Consider the following 19,692-nt stretch of genomic DNA (forward strand, 5'->3'; position numbering starts at 1 on the left):
TAAGGAAGTTGGAGTGAAGTTTGAGGATATTCCAATTGTGAACGAGTTAATGGATGTGTTTCCAAGTGAGATGTTAGATATGCCACCTGCGAGAGCTGTTGCATTCACCGTGGACTTAGTTCCAGGAAGTGCACCTATATCTAAGGCACCCTATAGAATGGCACCTCCTGAGATGAGTGAGTTGAAGATGCAATTGCAAGAACTACTGGATAAAGTTTATATTAGGCCTAGTGCATCACCTTGGGGAGCTCATGTGTTGTTTGTGAAGAAAAAGGATGGAAGCATGAGGCTATGTATTGATTATATGGAACTAAACAATGTGACCATCAAGAACAAGTATCCTTTGCCTAGAATAGATGACCTATTCAGTCAGTTGAATGGAGTGAGTTTGTTATCAAAGATTGATTTGCGTTCAAGATATCACCAATTGAGGGTAGCTGATAAGGATGTACCTAAGACTGCCTTTAGAGCGCATTATGGTCACTATGAGTTCACTGTAATGCCATTTGGGTTAACCAATGCTCCTGTTATATTTATGGACTTAATAAATAGGATATTCCATGAGTTTCTAGATAAGTTTGTGGTGGTCGATAAGTGGACTTAGACTCAAAAATCACAATTCAATGCAATGTAATATGTTGCTTCCCGGCAACGGCGTCAAATTTTGACATGATCGTTGCACGTGCCAAATTAAATACCTAACTTAGCCTAATATAGGGTAAGAAAGGGTCAAATCCATGAGGAAGCAAGGATTAATCAAGGGTTGAATGCGATGTAGCGAGCTAAGCCTATTTTTGGGGGTTTTTGAGATTAGTGAACAACTAAGAAATTAGGAACTACGAAACTAACAAATAGACTAAATGATTCGAACGAATTAAACTATATTAAGAGGACATTAGGGATAGGGAATTCACGAGCTAATAGATAATTAACCAAATTGTCAAGCCAAGGGGATTCATTAGGGTCGATTAGGGGACTAAGTCACTCAAATGCTTCCTAATTACTCTCTCGAGCTAATTAGGAGGACTTAATCGACCCTAATGAATCCTCTTGACTTGACAATTTAGTTAATTATCTATGTAATACGCCGAATTTTCAAAGATTATTTCATTATTTATTAAGGTTCAATATTATTTCCATTCAAAATTTATTTTATGATAATGCGATTTTATTTTGATAACTATGTTTATTAAAATAATGATTTCATTTAATTTTGATTTATTTAACAAGTTTCAATTAAATCATTTACTTGTTTTATTATTCATCTCATTATTTCTAATTAATCAAACTCCTTAAATTTGTTTGTGAGTACCTTTGTTCATGTTGTCCATCCACATTAGTAATCCAAAGCCCAAATACTAGTCCATAGTCTATATGTCTTTTACCAAAAAGAAAAGTTAAAACAAAAACAAAAAATAACATGGTTGCTAAATACAACCTTACTTTACTAATACAACTCTACAAAATACCTAAATTACCCTTTAGCCTTAAAACCCATTACACCCATTCTCTCTAACTGCTCCTCTCTTCATGACTCCCCTCTCTCTCTCATTCCTTCTTCCTCCTTCAACGTCCTCTTGAAGTTTTTCTGATTCAATAGCAATTACCCAATTCTCCATCATATGGGGCGATTTCCCCATTTCTCTCTCTAACTACTCCTCTCTCCATCTTCCCTCTTCAGATTTTGAACAAAGTGGGGCTGATTCAAGAACAAAGTGGGGCTGATTCAAGAACAAAGTACCCAATTCTCCATCTTTTGGGGTGATTTGCATGAGTGATTGTGTTATTGGATTGCGAATTTGCGAATTTGCGAATTGGGTCTTGATTTTTAACCAAATTTCACGACTTTGGAGCAAATTGGTTAGTTTTCCGGTTTTTTTTTTTTTTTTTTAAGAAATCTGGCTGGTTGGCGCAAATTTGATGCGTTCTTCTGATTTTTTGATTGTTGCGTTCTCTGATTTTCTTATTGCTGATTTTTTGTTTGCTGCGTTTTTCTGATTTTATTATTGCTGTATTTTTGTTAAATTTCTGGCATTTTGATAGTGTTTCGTTGGAGCAAATTGTGGCGTTTTTCTGATTTTATTATTGCTGTATTTTTGTTAGTTCTCCGGTTAAATTACTGCTTCATGTGAATTGAACAAAATCAATGATACTGTTTCATATAACTGGGATGAAATGGTTTATCCTGTTTCATATAACTGGGATGAAATGGTTTATCCTATTTCATATAACTGGGATGAAATGGTTTATCCTATTTCATATAACTGGGATGAAATGGTTTATCCTATTTCATATAACTTGGATGAAATGGTTTATCCTATTTCATATAACTTGGATCCTATTATTCTGTTTAGAGGTCCAGCAAGTTTTTGCTGTTGTAACTTACAAAATTGTTTTCTTACTATCCCCATCACTGCTACTGTTGTTATTGCTTAACTACTAAGATGAAACCTTTTTTTTAATTATTGAATGGTTTAGCTGCTGTTATTTACACTTTGACTTTTGGGGTGAACCTTGCACTTTCAGTATATTATATACTTTCAGTAGAAAAGCTCTTGTAATATTTTAAGTTCCATTACATTCTTACATACTGAAACCTTGTCCATTACATTATTGTTGCCTTCTTCAGCCATGAATATGATCCCTGAAAGTATATAATTATATGTTGCACTTTCAGAACCTTGAACTTTGACTAAGATGATATATAGCTTATACTTTCAGTAGAAAAGCTCTTGTAATATACTGAAACCTTGCACTTTCAGTATATTATATACTTTCAGTATAATAGCTTTTGATATATACTTTCAGTATAAAAGCTCTTGTAACCGGAATTATATGCACCTTAGCCCAACATCCTCCTCCTAGAGCCCCCACAAATGTGACAGCTATTGGGCATTGACCAGCCATGCAATATTGTAGTCATTATTGATTCTTTGGTGGCATATCAATCCCCCATTCCTTCTCTCGTTACCCCAGTGCTTGTTGGTCAAACTGTCTTAGCAAATGTAATCTCGCATATGTTTGTGTCCTGATTTCTGCATGTTTTAAGAAATCAGTTGTTAATTCTCTGACTGTGGGCATGATTTGCGGGATCTTATTGGCGTGACAGGTTTTTGTACTTTTTGACTTTCAATTATAGTTGGCCATCGGTTTTCAACTTCTGACGGGCATTATAAATATGTTTCACTGTAGTCAAAGTCTCTTCATCCACCCTACTAAGAACTTTCATGATTTGACTAGGCGGTACATGAGATTTAGTTAATTCTTCTACCAAATTGAGCTCATCTTTACTTAACATGCCAATAATTGCACGTCCCTCATTGAAATCGGGAAGATCATGATTGTGCTTTCCATTAATGACATAGACACTCCAACCACCACCAACACACTCAATCGCTTGAAGTCGAAAAGGACACAATCTCTTTTTTGTACCGGTAAATTTCTCCACATCTACACGTTCTCTAGACTTATGCAGTCTATATCTCCCGCTTCTTTCACAAGTGAGGGTAGCTTTTGCATTCCCCAAGCCTTGCCCTTCACCATATTGTGATCGAGCGATGATTATCACCATATTATGCAGCCTACCTACTTCAGTAACCCAATCACGCAATGCTTTTCGAGTGAGAAATATAGTTGTAGTGGTGAAAAAGTCACTATAATCAGGTGTATTTTCATCAACCTCTTCAACATGGACATCATCCTGACAATTTATGAAACCACAAAATACATGTTATCATAAATTTGATAAGCATCATCAATCATAAATTATACAATGGCACGAAATAAAATTAGCAGATTTCGTGCAATGTGCACAAAACAGAACATACAATTTCATGCAAACTGCACGAAACGGATTCAACTGTTTCGTGCAGATTGCACGAAACGGATTCAACTGTTTCGTGCAGATTGCACGAAACAGAATCATCTGTTTCGTGCAGATTGCACGAAACCGAATAATCCGTTTCGTGTAGATTGCACGAAACGGAATCATCTGTTTCGTGTTGTCTACACGAAACAGACTAATCATGGATTGCGAATTTGCGAAAAAATCTTCACAACTTGAATCATAATTTGCGAAAAAAAATTCACAACTTTAATCATAATTACGAAAAAAAATTCACAACTTACATCAGATTGAAACTCGATTGGGTCAAAATTATCGTCCATTGAATATCAAATTAAAATTTTTAGATCTTCAATGAAGTTTTTTATATCTAACAGTTAGAGAGATGGAGAGAATATTTTTTAGAGAGATAAAGGATTTTTAGAAAGAATATGATAATAAGGGTTTTTTTAAGGCTGCATTAGTAAAGTGAGGCTGCATTTAGCAACCCCAAAAAATAAGGGGAAAAGAAAATGAAAACTGATTTCCATCTTCTTAGTTCTTCCCCTCCCCTCTTCTTCGCTCGTCTGATTCAACAGCTCCAAAGGAGCCAAATTGTCAACAATTTACAACTCTTGTCAGTAGAGATATTAGGGGCAACAAATTTCCAAAGCTAGTTTAACACCATAGCCCTCTCACCTCACTTCCACCATTAATGGAGCTTGACTTAGCTCCACAAATTCAGAAAATTTTGTCTATAAATAGCAACTCAAGCACATTCAATTGCTCAAGCAAACAAGTTAAACTTCAAAGGTTTGCTTCAACTCAATTCCTTCCTTAATTTCTGAATTTTGTTTTGAAAAGATAAAAATTGAAATTTCAATTCAAACCATTAACAACATCCTCTGCACCACCGGAACCCACCGCACCACCTTTGAACTACCACACCACCGAGAAAAACGCCGGAAACCCGACCACCCTCGACACCAGAACTGCCAGCCCAAAACCCCGTTCGCAGCCCTTCACCCTCGCGACTTTGCGTCGCGACCCCGCCCAGCCACCGCGAAACCCCCACTTGAACTCCGGCCTTGCCTGCTCGATCACCAATCTCCCGCCACCGGACTTCGCCCAAAGCACCAGCACCATCGTTCCTCCTTCGCACCCCCTGCTTCGAGTCCTCTGCTCCTCCCTTTCCTCTTGTTCATTTCTTTTTTTTTTTGTTAATGAAACTGATTTCTTGAATCAGTATACATCCCCTCCTTTTTCCTTTATCCTTTTAGTATTTTATTTGGTTTATTTTGTTTACTTTTATATTTAGAAACTAAAATCCATAACTTTGCTAAACTAGCTCACTAAATTAATTTACTATGTTTTAGTTTCACTTAATCTTTTATAACTTAAAAATGTTTCTTGATTTTCTAAAGTAAAGTAAGAAGTAAAATAAACTTTACCTTCCATGTTTAAAATAATTGTTTAAATTAAGTTGAAGTAATCTTTGAGTACTTAAAATGATTTCATAAATGATTTACTTTGATTTATAAACTCTCTTAAAATCATTAAGAATTTCTGTAAAGTTATTTGGATTATTTAAATCGTTTATTTTATATACGTATATAAAAAGGGGTTATTTAGGAACTAACTTAGATCTCGTTAACATCTATTGTAGACTCCGATTTCGTAGACGAGGATTATCAAGAGCGCTAATCTGTTCATGAACTTAACTTTTGGGCACGCGTCACGAGGTAATCTTCGATGTCCATCTAAACATAGATCCCGTTAGCGTAAAACGAATTGATTACATGATTATTATGTGCTTATAAAATTTATAAGTATGGACTATAATTATGGATTATCGACTTAATGCGGATTATGATTACGAATGACAAAATGGACAACGATTATGGATTATGACAATGGACAATGTACGATATGACACAGATGTTTATTATAACGTTATTAAAATCGGTTAATGTCATTTAAAAATGTTATTATTATTATTATTATTATTATTATTATTATTATTATTATTATTATTATTATTATTATTATAATATTATGATTATGATTATGATTATGATTATGATTATGATTATGATTATGATTATGATTATGATTATGATTATGATTATGATTATGATTATGATTATGATTATGATTATGATTATGATTATGATTATTATTTTATTATTATTATTATGGGAATTTATGAAAATTGGTATTAATAAAGACTTGTGATATTGGAATGATTATGAATCGGAAGTGAGAAATGAACTCAAGTGATGGTTGTGTCTATGAAATGAATTATTGAAATCTCTATGAATGGATTGAGATTATGAAGGATTGAATATGTTCACACTGGATTAAACAAAATGACGTAGGTTGAACAAGATGACGTAAATTGAACAAGATAACGTAAACGTGTACGTGATTTATGTGATGACTTGATTAAAAGATGTTAATCACGTAAAGTAAAATATCGGAGGGAAATGATAAACAGGTTTCCCTGTATGAGTGGTTCAGCGGCCCCTACAGGTTCTCTAGTTACTATGCTGATTATTCTATTATTGTCTTCCTTCTATCTTGTTGTGATCCAAGTAGAAGGGTGTGCACACTAGGGACTCTGCTATTATGGCCATTATGATATCAGTAGGTGGTTACAGGGGTTCGCCTCGGCCTACAAATAGGTGGTTACAGGGGTTCGCCCCGGCCTACAATGTTGAAGTAAGTGGTTACAGAGATTGACCCCGGCTTACTGGCGTTCTCTTTTCTCTCCTTGAATAACTGGATTATTTGAATTAATGATGTGATTATTCAATGTATATATATATATATATATATATATATATATATGTGTGTGTGTGTGTGTGTGTGTGTTTGTGTGTGTGTGTGTGTGTGTGCGCGCGCGCGCTATGACTTCCAAAGCTATTAATCTACTATTTTACAAAGTATTTTCAACTTAAGTATTTTACGGGATGGAGTTGGAATTACTCAGTTTTTCTGATTTTTGGGAGCTTGTCTCTCTTGTCTCTTTTCAATGTATTTGTGCAGGTGGGTGATCGAACGGGGGAACAAAAGGGAGATAATTTAGAGTGTCATCCACTTAGCATATGATTAGCTTCCGCTGGAACTCTGAAATATTTAGGTAATTAGTAATGTTTAATGAACGATTTACTTAGTTGTAATGATTAGTGAATTTGAGTTTGGTGTGTTTTGTAACTTAGCCTTGCATTTATCTCTAAGGAGATAATTGCGGCGGAACGCCACCCGTCGAGTCGAACCCTCATGGTTTTCCTCCCCTAAATCCGAGCTTTGTCGATTAAAGAAGGGTTCGGGTCGGCGAGGGTGTTACAATCTGTTAGCTCGTGAATCCCCTATCCCTAGTTCCTCTTAATATAGTTTAATTCGTTCGAATCATTTAGTCTATTTGTTAGTTTCTTAGTTCCTAATTTCTTAGTTGTTCACTAATCTTAAAAATCCCCAAAAATAGGCTTAGCTCGCTAAATCACATTCAACCCTTGATTAATCCTTGCTTCCTCGTGGATTCGACCCTTTCTTACCCTATATTAGGCTAAGTTAGGTATTTAATTTGGCACGTGCAACGATCGTGTCAGTGGTTTTCATTGATGACATACTGATATATTCGAGGAATAAGGTTGAGCAAGATGAGCATTTGAGGATTATTTTGGAGACGCTTAGGAAGAACCAATTGTATGCCAAGTTCTCTAAGTGTGAGTTCCGCTTGGAGAAGGTAGCGTTTTTGGGTCACTATGTGTCTAAGAAAGGAGTCTCGGTGGATCCTTCTAAGATTCAAGCTGTGAATGAGTGGCCAACTCCAAAGAATGGTTTGGGATGTGTGCTAAAATAGAAGGGGAAGGTAATTGCGTATGCGTCACGTCAATTGAAACCTTATGATGCTAATTACCCTACCCATGATCTAGAGTTAGCTGCCATAGTGGTTGCATTGAAAATTTGGATACATTACCTCTATGGAGCAACTTATAAGATATTCACAGACCATAAGAGCTTGAAGTACATTTTCACCCATAAAGACCTCCATATGAGGCAAAGAAGATAACTGGAGTTAATTAAGAATTATGACCTAGACATCTAGTATCATGATGGGAAAGCAACTGTGGTTGCTGATGCCTTGAGAAATCGAGTCAAATCTTGAGTGCCTTGATAGTCCCTGAGGAGTTGTGTCAAGATATGCAAAGGTTGAGCCTAAAAATCTTAAATACTGGGGAAAGTGAGGCAAGACTGAGCGCTTTATCTTTGGGGTTGTCAGTTTTCGACGAGGTCAGAGAGGGTCAAGTTGGGGATGAGCACCTAGATAAGATCAAGGAAAAAATGTAGCAAGGTAAGGAAGCCAACTTTAAGATTCATGATGATGGGATTTAAGGTTTAAAGGGAGGTGGTGTGTACCACGGGAATGTAATGACCTTAAGAGACGTCTTATGGATGAGGGGCCTAACACTCCATATTATGTGCACCCTGAGAGTGACAAGTTGTATAAAGACCTTAAGGGCATCTATTGATGGCCAAATATGAAGCGAGAGGTAGCTGAGTATGTGTCTAAGTGCCTAACCTATCAGAAGGTGAAGATAGATCATAAGAGACCAATGAGGAAGGTTCAATCCTTAGAGGTTCCTGGATGGAAGTAGGATTTTATTTCTATGGACTTTGTGACTACTTTGCCTAAAACGATGAGTGGTAATGACACTATTTGGGTTATTGTGGATAGATTGACCAAATCTGTTGTGTTTATACCCATTAAGGAGACATAGGAAAAGAAGCAACTTGCTAAGACGTATATTAGGCATGTGGTGAGTCTACATGGAGTTCCAAAGGATATCATTTCTAATCGTGATTTTAGGTTTCTTTCGAAATTTTGAAAAAAGATCCAATTAAATCTTGGGACAACATAGAAGATGAGTATAGCCTTTCACCCTGCGACTGATGGTCAGAATGAGAAAACTAACCAGACCATGGAAGATATGTTGAGAGCATGTGCTATTGATTTTCAAGGTAGTTGGGAGGACTATTTGACCTGGTTGAGTTTTCTTATAACAATAGCTAACATGCGAGCATTAAGCTGGCACCTTTTGAGGCATTATATAGACGGAAGTGTGGAAGTCCCATTTGTTGGAGTTTATTGAGGAAACCGTCAAGAATGTCATACTGATTCGGGCTAGAATTCGAGCTGCGCAAGATAGGCAAAAGAGTTATGCTGACTTGAAACGACGAGAGGATGAGTTTGCCATAGGCTATAAGGTGTTCTTGAAAGTATCACCCACTAATGGCGTCATGAGATTTGGGAGAAAGAGCAAGTGCTAAGTATGTAGGTCCATATGAGATTTTGGAGCGAATCGGAAAAGTAGCCTATAGATTGGTATTCTCAATGGAGTTTTGAAAGATGCATGATGTGTTCCATATTTTCCAACTCATATATCCCCGATGAGCGTCATGTCCTAGAGCCTGAACGAATTCAAATCATTAGTAGCCTCACATATAAGGAAAGACATGTCAATATTCTCGACAGGAAACTGCGTAGTACACGCAATAAGGACGTCCACATCATGAAAATACTTTGGTCTAACCACGAGTCTGGAGAGGCAACGTGGGAAGCGAAGATGAGATAAAAAAGAAGTATCCAGACTTGTTCCTCAAGGCCGGTGAGTTACGAGGGTGTAACTCGTTTTCTTTAACGGGGATAGAATGCGATAAATTTTGCGCTTTTGTCTATGTTATGAGATTTTTATTCATTTTTATGCCTATTTTGGGCAATTTGCACATATTGGTGCAAAAGAAGTATATTCTCCACATAAGAAATCGTGTTCATAAGTAACACAAGTGTTTTAAATTAGTAAAAGTCTGCACATCATTGGCACAATATTTTTCAAAGGAAAGCTGAGTTTCAAACTTTTGAAAATCTGTGGGTTTTTTGTGTCAAGTTTCGGGACTAAACTTCTTTTAAGAGGGGTAGACTGTGATCCTCCGTAATATTATGGATTTTATAAATATATTTTAGTATTTATATATTTATATTTAAACATAATTTAGTTTGAAATAATTTATTTATTTAAAGAAGGTTGACCATTTTGAAAGACAAATAAATTATTTTAAGGATTTGAGGAATTAAAAATATTTTATTAAGGCATGCTTTGAAAAATGTTTGAAACACTAATATGATTTGGAAAAGAAGTTTAAATGGGCTTGACGAACCCAAAATTCTAAGTAGATTAGGAAAAGAATTTCTATTGATGTTATGAGTTCTAATTCATTAATCCTATTCATCATCAAACTTTATTTAAACCCAATCTCCTTTTCCTAAGCCCAAAAGGAAAGTCTCTTTATAAATACCTTAAACCCAATTATTTTACCACAGAAAAAAAATTATCATCTTCTCTCTCCTCATAACAGCCGACCCCTTAGTCTTTCTCTCTCCTCACAATTTATTTTCTCTTCCTCTCAATTTTTCTTTCCTCTTCTTCAAGTAACGCTTTATTCTTCGACAAGAAACGTCAGCACACCTCCATAATCACGATCCTTCCTTGTGCGCCACTGCTGCCGGTGCTGCTGCACTGTTCCGGCGCCTTGTCTTCCATTGTTTCTTTGATTTGTTGGTTAATTTATTTTCTTCTTCCTCAAGTTTCAATTGAAGATCATGTTTTTATGCTTTATTTTAGTACTAATAATGATTAATAAGTTTAATCTACTATTTTAGTGATTAATCTTGGATTATATATATTATGTGTACAAGAATAAAATATCAGATTTGATTATTATTTTTAGGTTGAGTTTTTAATTATCAAAGCATGGAGATCTAAGGTATTAAATATTGAAAAATCAAAGTAGCATGTTGTAAACTATGAGATTGTTTTAAATTATGAATTTAAGCATGTTTAAGTATGTTTAAAGAGAGTTTTATAGCTTTAGAATTTGCTGGAATTTTAGAAAGGGCTTTAATAATGGGGTTTTAAGGATTTTAATTACAAGTATGGTAGTATTATGCTAGATATTAAAAGTAATTGAAGTTTTAATGGTAAAAACTACTTTTAAATATTTTTAAAGAGAATTTAAAGTATTTTAAAGTTGTTGTATTTTATTTAGAGTATTGACTTTGACTTATATTGATAATTCTAGGCGGAAATTATTCAGTTGGTGACTTTTAAGTGATTAAAGGTGGTCTATCATTTGGTTTACATAAGGTACGTACATACTTATGTGTTATGTGATATAGTATCATGATTTAAGAAGGAAAAGTTGTAGTATCATGTATAGGAACTTTGTAAGTTCATATGTGATTTCTAGTATGATTGGATTTTTTTCATGTTTTATGCATGTGTGCAAACATGTTGATTATGAGATTTGATTATGAGTTAAAGATTATCGTGTTCGTATGGTATTACTGATGCAAGCATGTGGATGGAAACTTTAGCTATTAATTCACATGGGAGAATTAATATATTATTGAGATTGAATCATGTTTAATCATGTGTCCCTTATAGTATTATTTTCACTATTATACAAGGATTGTGGGTCTTATTTGTGAAGTTGACAAGTTATGCCTTTGAAAGGTAAGATTGATTGTTGGCAACAAAGTAAGAAAGATCGGAATAGAAGAAAGTAATCTTGGATTGTAAGTGGTGAGATCACTTATTAAATCCTAAGATAAAAAGAAGTTCAGTTGTGAATATTTGATTTGATTTTTTTGTGTTACTTGTGTGTGTGTCATAAGTAATAAATTGTAAATCACGTAAAGTGTAACTTGGATAGTAATAAACTTTAGACTGGTGCACGTCTAAAGTTGGACAATTAGGAGTTGGGGTACATGGTGAGCGTGCCATGGCTTTTCTAGGAGATGGATTGATCGTCATTCCTATATTTCAAAGGTTCCTCGATATCGCAGGTCATTCAGAAATACAGTCGCGCCCGTATTTCGTCTTCCTAGGTGAATGTAAGTTTAGATAAGACAACTTAATCCAATAACTATTCCATTAAAGTAATAAAAAGATGTTTAAAGTTTAGTTCAGTAGAAGTTATCTACAGAATGTTATAATGTTATATTATTATTATTCATCCCTGCATGTTATTTATTACTATCATGTTAGAAATGTTTATGTAATACTATGTAGTACTCAGCTTTGCTGATTACGTGTTTTGTTTGTGATTGTTGATCACGGCTTTGCCTTATTGATCCTGTGATGACCCATTTTGGTGAGCAGATTCTTTAGAGTATTTACATTTACAGGTTCGCGGATGTGCATCACTGGAAATCTGGAAACGGAGAGCTTTTGTAACATATTATCATATTTACTATCTTAGTAGGAACATATTATAATAAGTTTTGTTTGAAGTAGACATTTATAAGGTGTTTGGTTTTAAGTACTTATTTATTTACTATATTAAAGTATGAAGTTTAGTTATATGTTTTTCGCTGCAAAATTCTGAATAAGTTGATACATTATCACACGGTCGATAATGCTTGGGTAATTCTCTATGTTTTATATTGAAAAGGTATTTCTGAAAAGGGAGAATTATCGGGGTGTTATAAAGTGGTATCAGAGCTTCAGGTTACTTTTATAACTTTTAGGTGTCTAACTAACTTACTAGTTATATGAATAAACTCTTAGAATTATCAGGGTGTTATATCTATCATATCACAAGCATGAAATGAATTGGATTGGAATCTTATGATTTATTGTTGTAGCAAGGATGTTATAAGACGTTGCCTAAACTAAGAAATTAAGCAATGTATCTAAGAAAGAACATTAAATGATTATATGTTTAACTTTATGTGGATGAATAACAATAAGAAGGATATTTGATGATAAACTTATAGTTGGAATCCCTACAAGTAATGAACAATAGGGGGAGTGTGGGACCTGTTCTACACTCCTATGCAGGCCTATTGTGATGGACCTGGAAGAGGGGGAACATGCCAAGTATCCGTGTGGGACCATGTGACGACAGTAGTGTCCTTATAAATTTTGATAACTCAAGTAGGCGGAAGGTTGCGTTCGATCTTGGGGGTATGCATACTAAGGTGATGGTTGTGAAGCAGAGCGAAACCACATTTGTATTACATCTAATAGACCAAGCTGTTTATTCTGGATTAAGTAACCTGTATGATTCTAGAAAGATGATGGTGCCTGTTCATTGCCAATTAAATTATATAAGTAATAAAATGTAATATTGTTGTAGTATCATGTATAGGAACGAATAATTCTTATTACTTTGATTATGCTTGGTATATTATTTCATTGTTTAAGTACATACTCAGCATAGCTGAGTGTTTGCTATTTGTGTTTTTTGTTGATCTGTGATGAACCAGGGATGTTCAAGTTCAATGAGGATCAGATTAGGTATGTTGTTGATGTTGAATGAGTTCGGGCATATAGGGGGCAATCTTTGTTTTCAAAATTTTAAAAGGGTTTTATTGAACCTTCTAGAGTTTGTTTATAAAAAACTTATAATTAGTAAAGGTTTTAAATAAAAAGGGGTCAATAGTGATTCCCGAGTTGTAGTTAACATTTTATTTCCGTTGCAATGTAGTTTTCGTAATAAGGAGTAAGTTAATGTTTTAAGTGAATGTTTTCATTTCAATAAGCCTTGCGTTTCACCTTGGTGGTAACACTCCCAAAGTCGATGCGACGTAGTTTAGACGTGTATGGATTTTGGGGGTGCTACACATAATTCCTCTTATGTGTATAAAATTTCATAATAAATTTAGGATAATACAAGTTTATGTATATGTCAATGTATTACTACGTACTAGTCTACTATGGTGTTGGAGTTGCACTAACTATGGAGGCGTTGCAATAGGTGTCAAAATGAGGCACAATATTAGTATTAAAGGTGTTGCAATAGCTATATGATGCAATATATATGGAGGCGTTACATTAAATGCAAAAATGGAATACAATATGAGTAATAGGGGAGTTACAATGGCTATTGGGTGATGTTGCATAGGAATAAAGGCATTGCAATAACCTCTCTAGCTAATGCAATGGATATTTACACCTATTGCAACGGTTTTGTGGTAGCCGTTGTAATATGCCTAAAAACTTGTGCACTAGGTCTAATGCAACGACGATAACAGTAATGGTTGTTCAATCGTTGCAATAGCTCTATTGCAACGGTTTTTCAAAGGATGCATTAGGTCATTTATGTAGTAGTGGCGACAACCCGTGAGTGGTGCTCTGCTCAATTTGTAAAACAAAATTCTTTGCAAAATGACAAATGTTCATTGAGCGTGCAAAATTCCAAGTCTAAAGTGGAGATTGACTTCAGCTCCAGTTAATCATTCTAGCTTTTCTTCCACAGTTATCTCCAAAGAGCTCAAAATCCAAGTGTTAGGCATCTATATTTTTTTTCTCATTCCTATCATTTTTCTCAAAATTAATTCATTGGCCAACGTAAAAATATCCTCCCTTATTCCCCATTATAAAAGCAAAGTCTCATCAACAAAGTGGGTGGGAGCGAATTCTTTTCCTTTGTGTTTCATTGCAGTTGGCGACTTGAGTGAAAAGGAGATTTTTGGGGGAGAAAAAGCTGAAATTGATGAAGATGATTTTTAAGATTTTTGAGTGGTGAGATGAGTGATTTAAGTGAGTTAGGTTGAGTTACGGTTTGAGTTTAAAAGGGGTTGAGAGAGTTGAGAGGATGAAGAAGATGAGATATTGAAAGAGGAGTAGGAAAAAAAGAAGAGGACGGGATTTGGCTGTCTAGCTGACCCAAGCAGGTTGTTTTTCAACAAGCCACAACTTTTTTCTATATCTCCCACAAAGTTGACCCGAGCGGGTCATGCGGCCTGTAATCTCCCGTAAATTTATGGATTTTATAAATATATTTATATATAAATATAATTTAGTTTAAAATAATTTATTTATTTAAAAGGTTGACTATTTTGAAAGTCAAAGGAATTAGTTTAAAGATTTAAGGAAGTTAAAAGATTTTGGATATGCTAAGAGGATAAATGTTTAAAAGATTAAATTACTACAGTCTACAAATAAATTCTTATTTCAAAACGGTTCTACGAATCTAGGTCCGGATCCTAGGATGAGATCGGGATCCAACCTCGATCTGTCGGGTTTTTGAGATCCATATTCTAAATAACGGATCTGGATTCAAGGTTTCGAGTCGATTCCAAAATCCATCGCCATCTCTACCTAAGTCTATTAAAAGATAACACCCTCATAAGCTTTACTTATTCAGAGTTAATCCAAAATATGACTTACTTTGAGCAGACCGTTCAAAAATTGGCTTATTTTTTAATAATTTTTTCTTAATATTATTACTACTAAATGAGAGTAAATTGGAATTACTTAATCTTGCTATATTTGTGTGTTAGTTTCGTTTCCTTTTTTCTATATCATTTGCAGAAGTTGGTGAAAAAGATAACGTTGTAGGTATGAACGCACATATAATATTTCACGGCCACCTAATTTTGATAAATAGTACTTACTTTTTTTTATCATTCTCACTTCCTATGCCCGTCTCTTAATGCACATCTTTGAACTTAAATATATTTGTCATTATATATGAATAAAATTTATAACGATTGAATTTTAATGAAGTATTGATACACATCAAACAAGACCACAAATGACTATATTATTTTTTCCTATAAATTGAGAAAATTGAAAAATATCCTCCAAATATGTATATTGTCAAGATTTTAAGTGAAAAATTAAAGAAAATAGAGAAAGTACTTGAATTTGTTAGCTTGGATTTGTGTGATTATGTTTTCTGAGTTGCTTTATTAGACAATAATTTAGGTCAGGTTTGATTGACTATTCAAATAGCTTGAATTATAAGTTTGATTAGATTAAGTAAATCATTCTTGCATTTATTTTCTACAAGAAATGCAGCAGTAACACCCTAAAAATTTGATCATTTATCTCAAGCAAAAAAATACTTTTTAGGATTTTGGGACAAAGCTTTAGGTTGTTAGAAAACTTCAAAAGGTTTGATAAAATGAAGCAGCAGGGTAAAAGGAACTTTGATAACTTATGTTCTAATGAAAGTCTAAACAACATAAAATAAAGAAAAATAACATTAACTTAATGAAGAGCTAGAACATAAAACACACAAAAAGCTTAAGGGTGTAACTTGGAAGGAGAAGACACATTGAAAGTACAATGTCGACAGCGTTCAAACACAAGGATATTGTATCACAAAACCAAAAAAAAAAAATAGTAGCAATTCTTTCGTAAACTTTTTTCTCTCCAACTATTCATGAGATCTAAATATGCATCTCAAAGGTTGAGCGCTCCCCACATGAGAGAACCAAGCTAATTTTGGAAGGTGAACAATAAGTTTTTCTCAGGAACAAAATTCAAGTACATTTTCTTCGACAGCAGGAAGGTAGCGAAAAGCTCCAACCTCACCACTATTTCGGCTGAAATATTTGCTACAAGGACAATAGCTGAGACTTCTGATCAATCCCGTTGAAGATGAACGTTCCAGCCATGGGAATAAATTGTTTCGTGATAAGCTGCATGGACAGAATTTTTTTACAAGAGATAAGTTAGCTTATGCTGCCTGACATAATATTGCAGTGAACTGCAATCTGATATTAGAGAATACAGCATAGACGATTCTTTGCGTAATTACCCGGAAATGCAACTGAAGGTCAATGCCAAGTATTCGAGTGAGTTTGACACACTTCCAAAGCTAACACTAAATGGAACTCGAATAGTTTTCTTCATGCCTCTTCCTCTCACTAGTCTCTTCTATTTATAAAACCAACTAACTTGCTTTCTCTCCAAGCTAAACTAGTTATGATGTACGTCTAATATTACCCTACCCTAAATGCAATGCAACAGCTGATGATAGAATAATTCACGTCGACAGTGACCAAAAGAATTTGTGCAATTACTTTCTTTTACTTGTAGTTTATGAGTTTGTCAATGAGAAGTGAGCTGCATCTGATGCTCCTTCAGCAAAAACCATAGATTTCAAGTCTTTCGCCACTTCCATTTATCCAGCTCTTGGCACTATAGAGCTTAGAGAGCAAAACAAAAGAAGAGAATAAAATCTACACCGAAGTAGCATACCTTTATCACTTCCTGCGAAGCAATCCCACCTATGAAAGCAGCAACCGCATGGAGCTCTGCACCCCCAAACCGACAAATTTCATTGATGAGATCCTCGGTCAAGATTGAGCCATTGCAGCCCAGATCACTTAGCAAACTTATAGATAGAGTCTTTAATCGAGATATATCTTCATCCATCTCTCTACCAACACAAATTCCAAATATTTAGTAATAATACTAAATGATAACCACATATCAGTTCATTTCTGAGAGATTTGAGGGTTACCCATCAAATTGGCCAGGAAAACAGTTATAGTTAGCGGCAAAGCGATCAACAGCTCGCAGCAAGATGTAAAACCCAACTGCCATACTGTTGCAGGAAAAGGAAAAAAAATACATCAACGTCAAGCAAATTCCAAGTACCATGAGAAAATATTTAGTAGTTTCTGAGGTGTGACACCTAAAATCATTACATAATGCTCCTGCAGCATTCCATACAGAAAAGAAGGCATAGATGATCGAATATTTAGATAGTGTAGCAGTTTGCGACATTAACATTCAAGTCAAAGTGATCTCGACACAGATTCCTGCCTTTTTCCATATACATTTAGATTGCAACCAGAAATTAGTCCAACACATGACAGTAAAAATATTATCTACCTGTACTCCTCATCTGTCAAATACTTCTGCAACTCAGAAAGGTTAGGAGAACTGAACTCCTCCTCAATCATCCGATATCTGCATACCTAGGAAAATATAGTTAGATTATGACACAAACATATTACGATTAAGTGAAGGAATACAATTGATCTGCTGAATCAACTATGGGAAAACTGTTGCACATATGGGCACGCATCCGTTTTGATCATATGCTTAATCTCAAAGTTTTAAGGTGATATGTAATAGCTTCTGACAGCAAAAACAAGTATGATACTTGTTAAAAGAAGCCACGACATTTTGAAGGTGGAGGGGTAGTAAAATTCCAGCACAGAAAGTTTAAACAAACTATCAGACAACAAATAAGAGATGAGTCCAAAACTACCCATCTGCAAACTGCAAAGACTTCACATATATAAAAGTTTCGGACTAAAATATCACATTAGACATAATTCAGAATTCACAAAACAACCAATCCTTGTGAAATCATTAGGGTGCATACATATAAGAAAAGAGCTGAAAAAAGCTCTTAATTATAGTTAGTTACATCAAGTGCAAAGGGGAAGATTAAACAAGAAGCTTGGTCTCACCAACGGCCTGCACAAATATAAAACCACTACCATCCCTTCATCCCCTACCCTCCACAACCCCGAACCCCGAACCCCAAAATAATATATATACAGCACCAAGTCCACGTACCACAACATATAACTGAGGATACCCATAATTCAAGCAACATACTCACTGGCCTTATGTGAAATCTTTATTGTTTGGGAGAGGCAAGGCAACAAAACTGAGACAAGAAAATAAGTAATCCAATACAGCCCATAGTATTACTCCGTCAGTCTGTCCCTCCTAGTTCGCATTGATCCTACGCCATCCAAGTAAAACAATATCTTCAATATCCCCATCTTCTCGTCGGGACCCTGTATCCCCTGACCAATTGATCAGAAAGTGCAAACTTACCATTGCATTTGGGAAATTAATATGTGTGCATTACCACAATCCAACTTTCAGACATATCTACCAATTCATATACTATACCCAAAATCTGAGATTAACTGATGCAATACTGCCAAGAACTTATCCAAACCGCTGTCTCTCTCTTCCCCTTTTGTCTTCTTTCCTCAAGGGTCAAGCAAACATTTCCTGTCTTTTCCACATAGATATAGCACATCGTGAGTAATAATCATAAAGTTCCTAAATTTGAGAATTTTTCCTATACGAGATATGCCTAACATGCAAGATAATAAACCTATTGATATGATCTGAGATTTCCTAATACAACACTGCCGTCAACTTATCCAAACCGCTGTCTCTCTCCTCCCCTTTTCTCTTCTTTCCTCAAGGGTTAAGCAAACATTTCCTGTCTTTTGCACATAGATATGGCACGTCGCAAGTAGTCTGCTAGTAGACAACATCAGATAGCACCTTATGATGAAAGAATTTGAAATTTCCTATTGCACAATTCCACATCCTAAGATTCCCAATGCTTCATCATCGTTTTCTTTTTTCCAAACTGAAGAAATTTCTTTCATGTTACTTTCATGTACAATGACATCCTTACACGGGTTCCAGACATGCAATTACCCGTTGTGTCGACCTTGACCAAAGCAGCAAAGCCACAATCCAGAGAAATAGCCTTCAACCATATAGAGGACTTAAGCCTTTGGGGTTTGACCCAAGAAACGAAAACAGGATAACAACTATAATTTACTGTTTTTAGTTTTAAAAAAAAATTCTAGATATTTTTGAACCTGATACTTCCTCTATTAATTACTCTTAACCAAATCATTTATATGTCACATAATTTTCAAGTTCCTATAACTTTAAAATTCCTATATTTATATAGTAGAACATTTAAAAACCTACAAATATGAAAGATAGTTGGTTGAAGTGAAAAAAGGTAGAATACATCATACTAAATGATGCTTGGTTGTTTTCCTTTCACTAAACATGCAAAACATGCATGGAAGAGAGCTTTTTTCCCATTTTTTGTGGGGCCTTAGACAATGAATGTATTACATTTAAACATACCCGAAATATGTATTGCACAACGATTAGGTGCCTCGTAGATGACCACCACTTCCTCATCCATGAACATATTTAAAAAACCAATGGACAAAAATTTCATTAGGAATCACCAAAATCATAATCTGGCATGCAGCTCAC

At 34.9% G+C, this 19,692-nt stretch overlaps 1 protein-coding gene and 1 long non-coding RNA gene across 3 annotated transcripts in view; one reads left to right on the plus strand and one right to left on the minus strand.

Moving 5' to 3' along the window:
- Positions 1-4,009: 4,009 nt before the first annotated feature.
- LOC109135795 (uncharacterized) lies at positions 4,010-13,094 on the plus strand. The gene is made up of 4 exons (XR_002040682.3): positions 4,010-4,636; positions 5,490-5,565; positions 6,872-6,965; positions 10,967-13,094. It is a non-coding gene; the product is annotated as an uncharacterized LOC109135795 (long non-coding RNA).
- Positions 13,095-15,863: 2,769 nt separating this feature from the next.
- Positions 15,864-19,692, minus strand: part of LOC104901361 (NEDD8-activating enzyme E1 regulatory subunit AXR1) — a 31,206-nt gene continuing 27,377 nt past the window's right edge. For both annotated transcript variants that reach the window (XM_048634211.2, XM_010688925.4), the window contains 4 exons: positions 17,524-17,609; positions 17,150-17,233; positions 16,885-17,065; positions 15,864-16,322 (listed from right to left, as the gene is read on the minus strand). In XM_048634211.2, the coding sequence (XP_048490168.1) occupies positions 16,239-16,322; positions 16,885-17,065; positions 17,150-17,233; positions 17,524-17,609 (435 nt within the window). In that variant the 3' untranslated portion in view covers positions 15,864-16,238. The remainder of the gene's footprint in view (positions 16,323-16,884; positions 17,066-17,149; positions 17,234-17,523; positions 17,610-19,692) is intronic.

The sequence above is a fragment of the Beta vulgaris genome, chromosome 8, assembly GCF_026745355.1.
Source record: "Beta vulgaris subsp. vulgaris cultivar EL10 chromosome 8, EL10.2, whole genome shotgun sequence".
Classification (NCBI taxonomy): Eukaryota; Viridiplantae; Streptophyta; class Magnoliopsida; order Caryophyllales; family Amaranthaceae; genus Beta; species Beta vulgaris.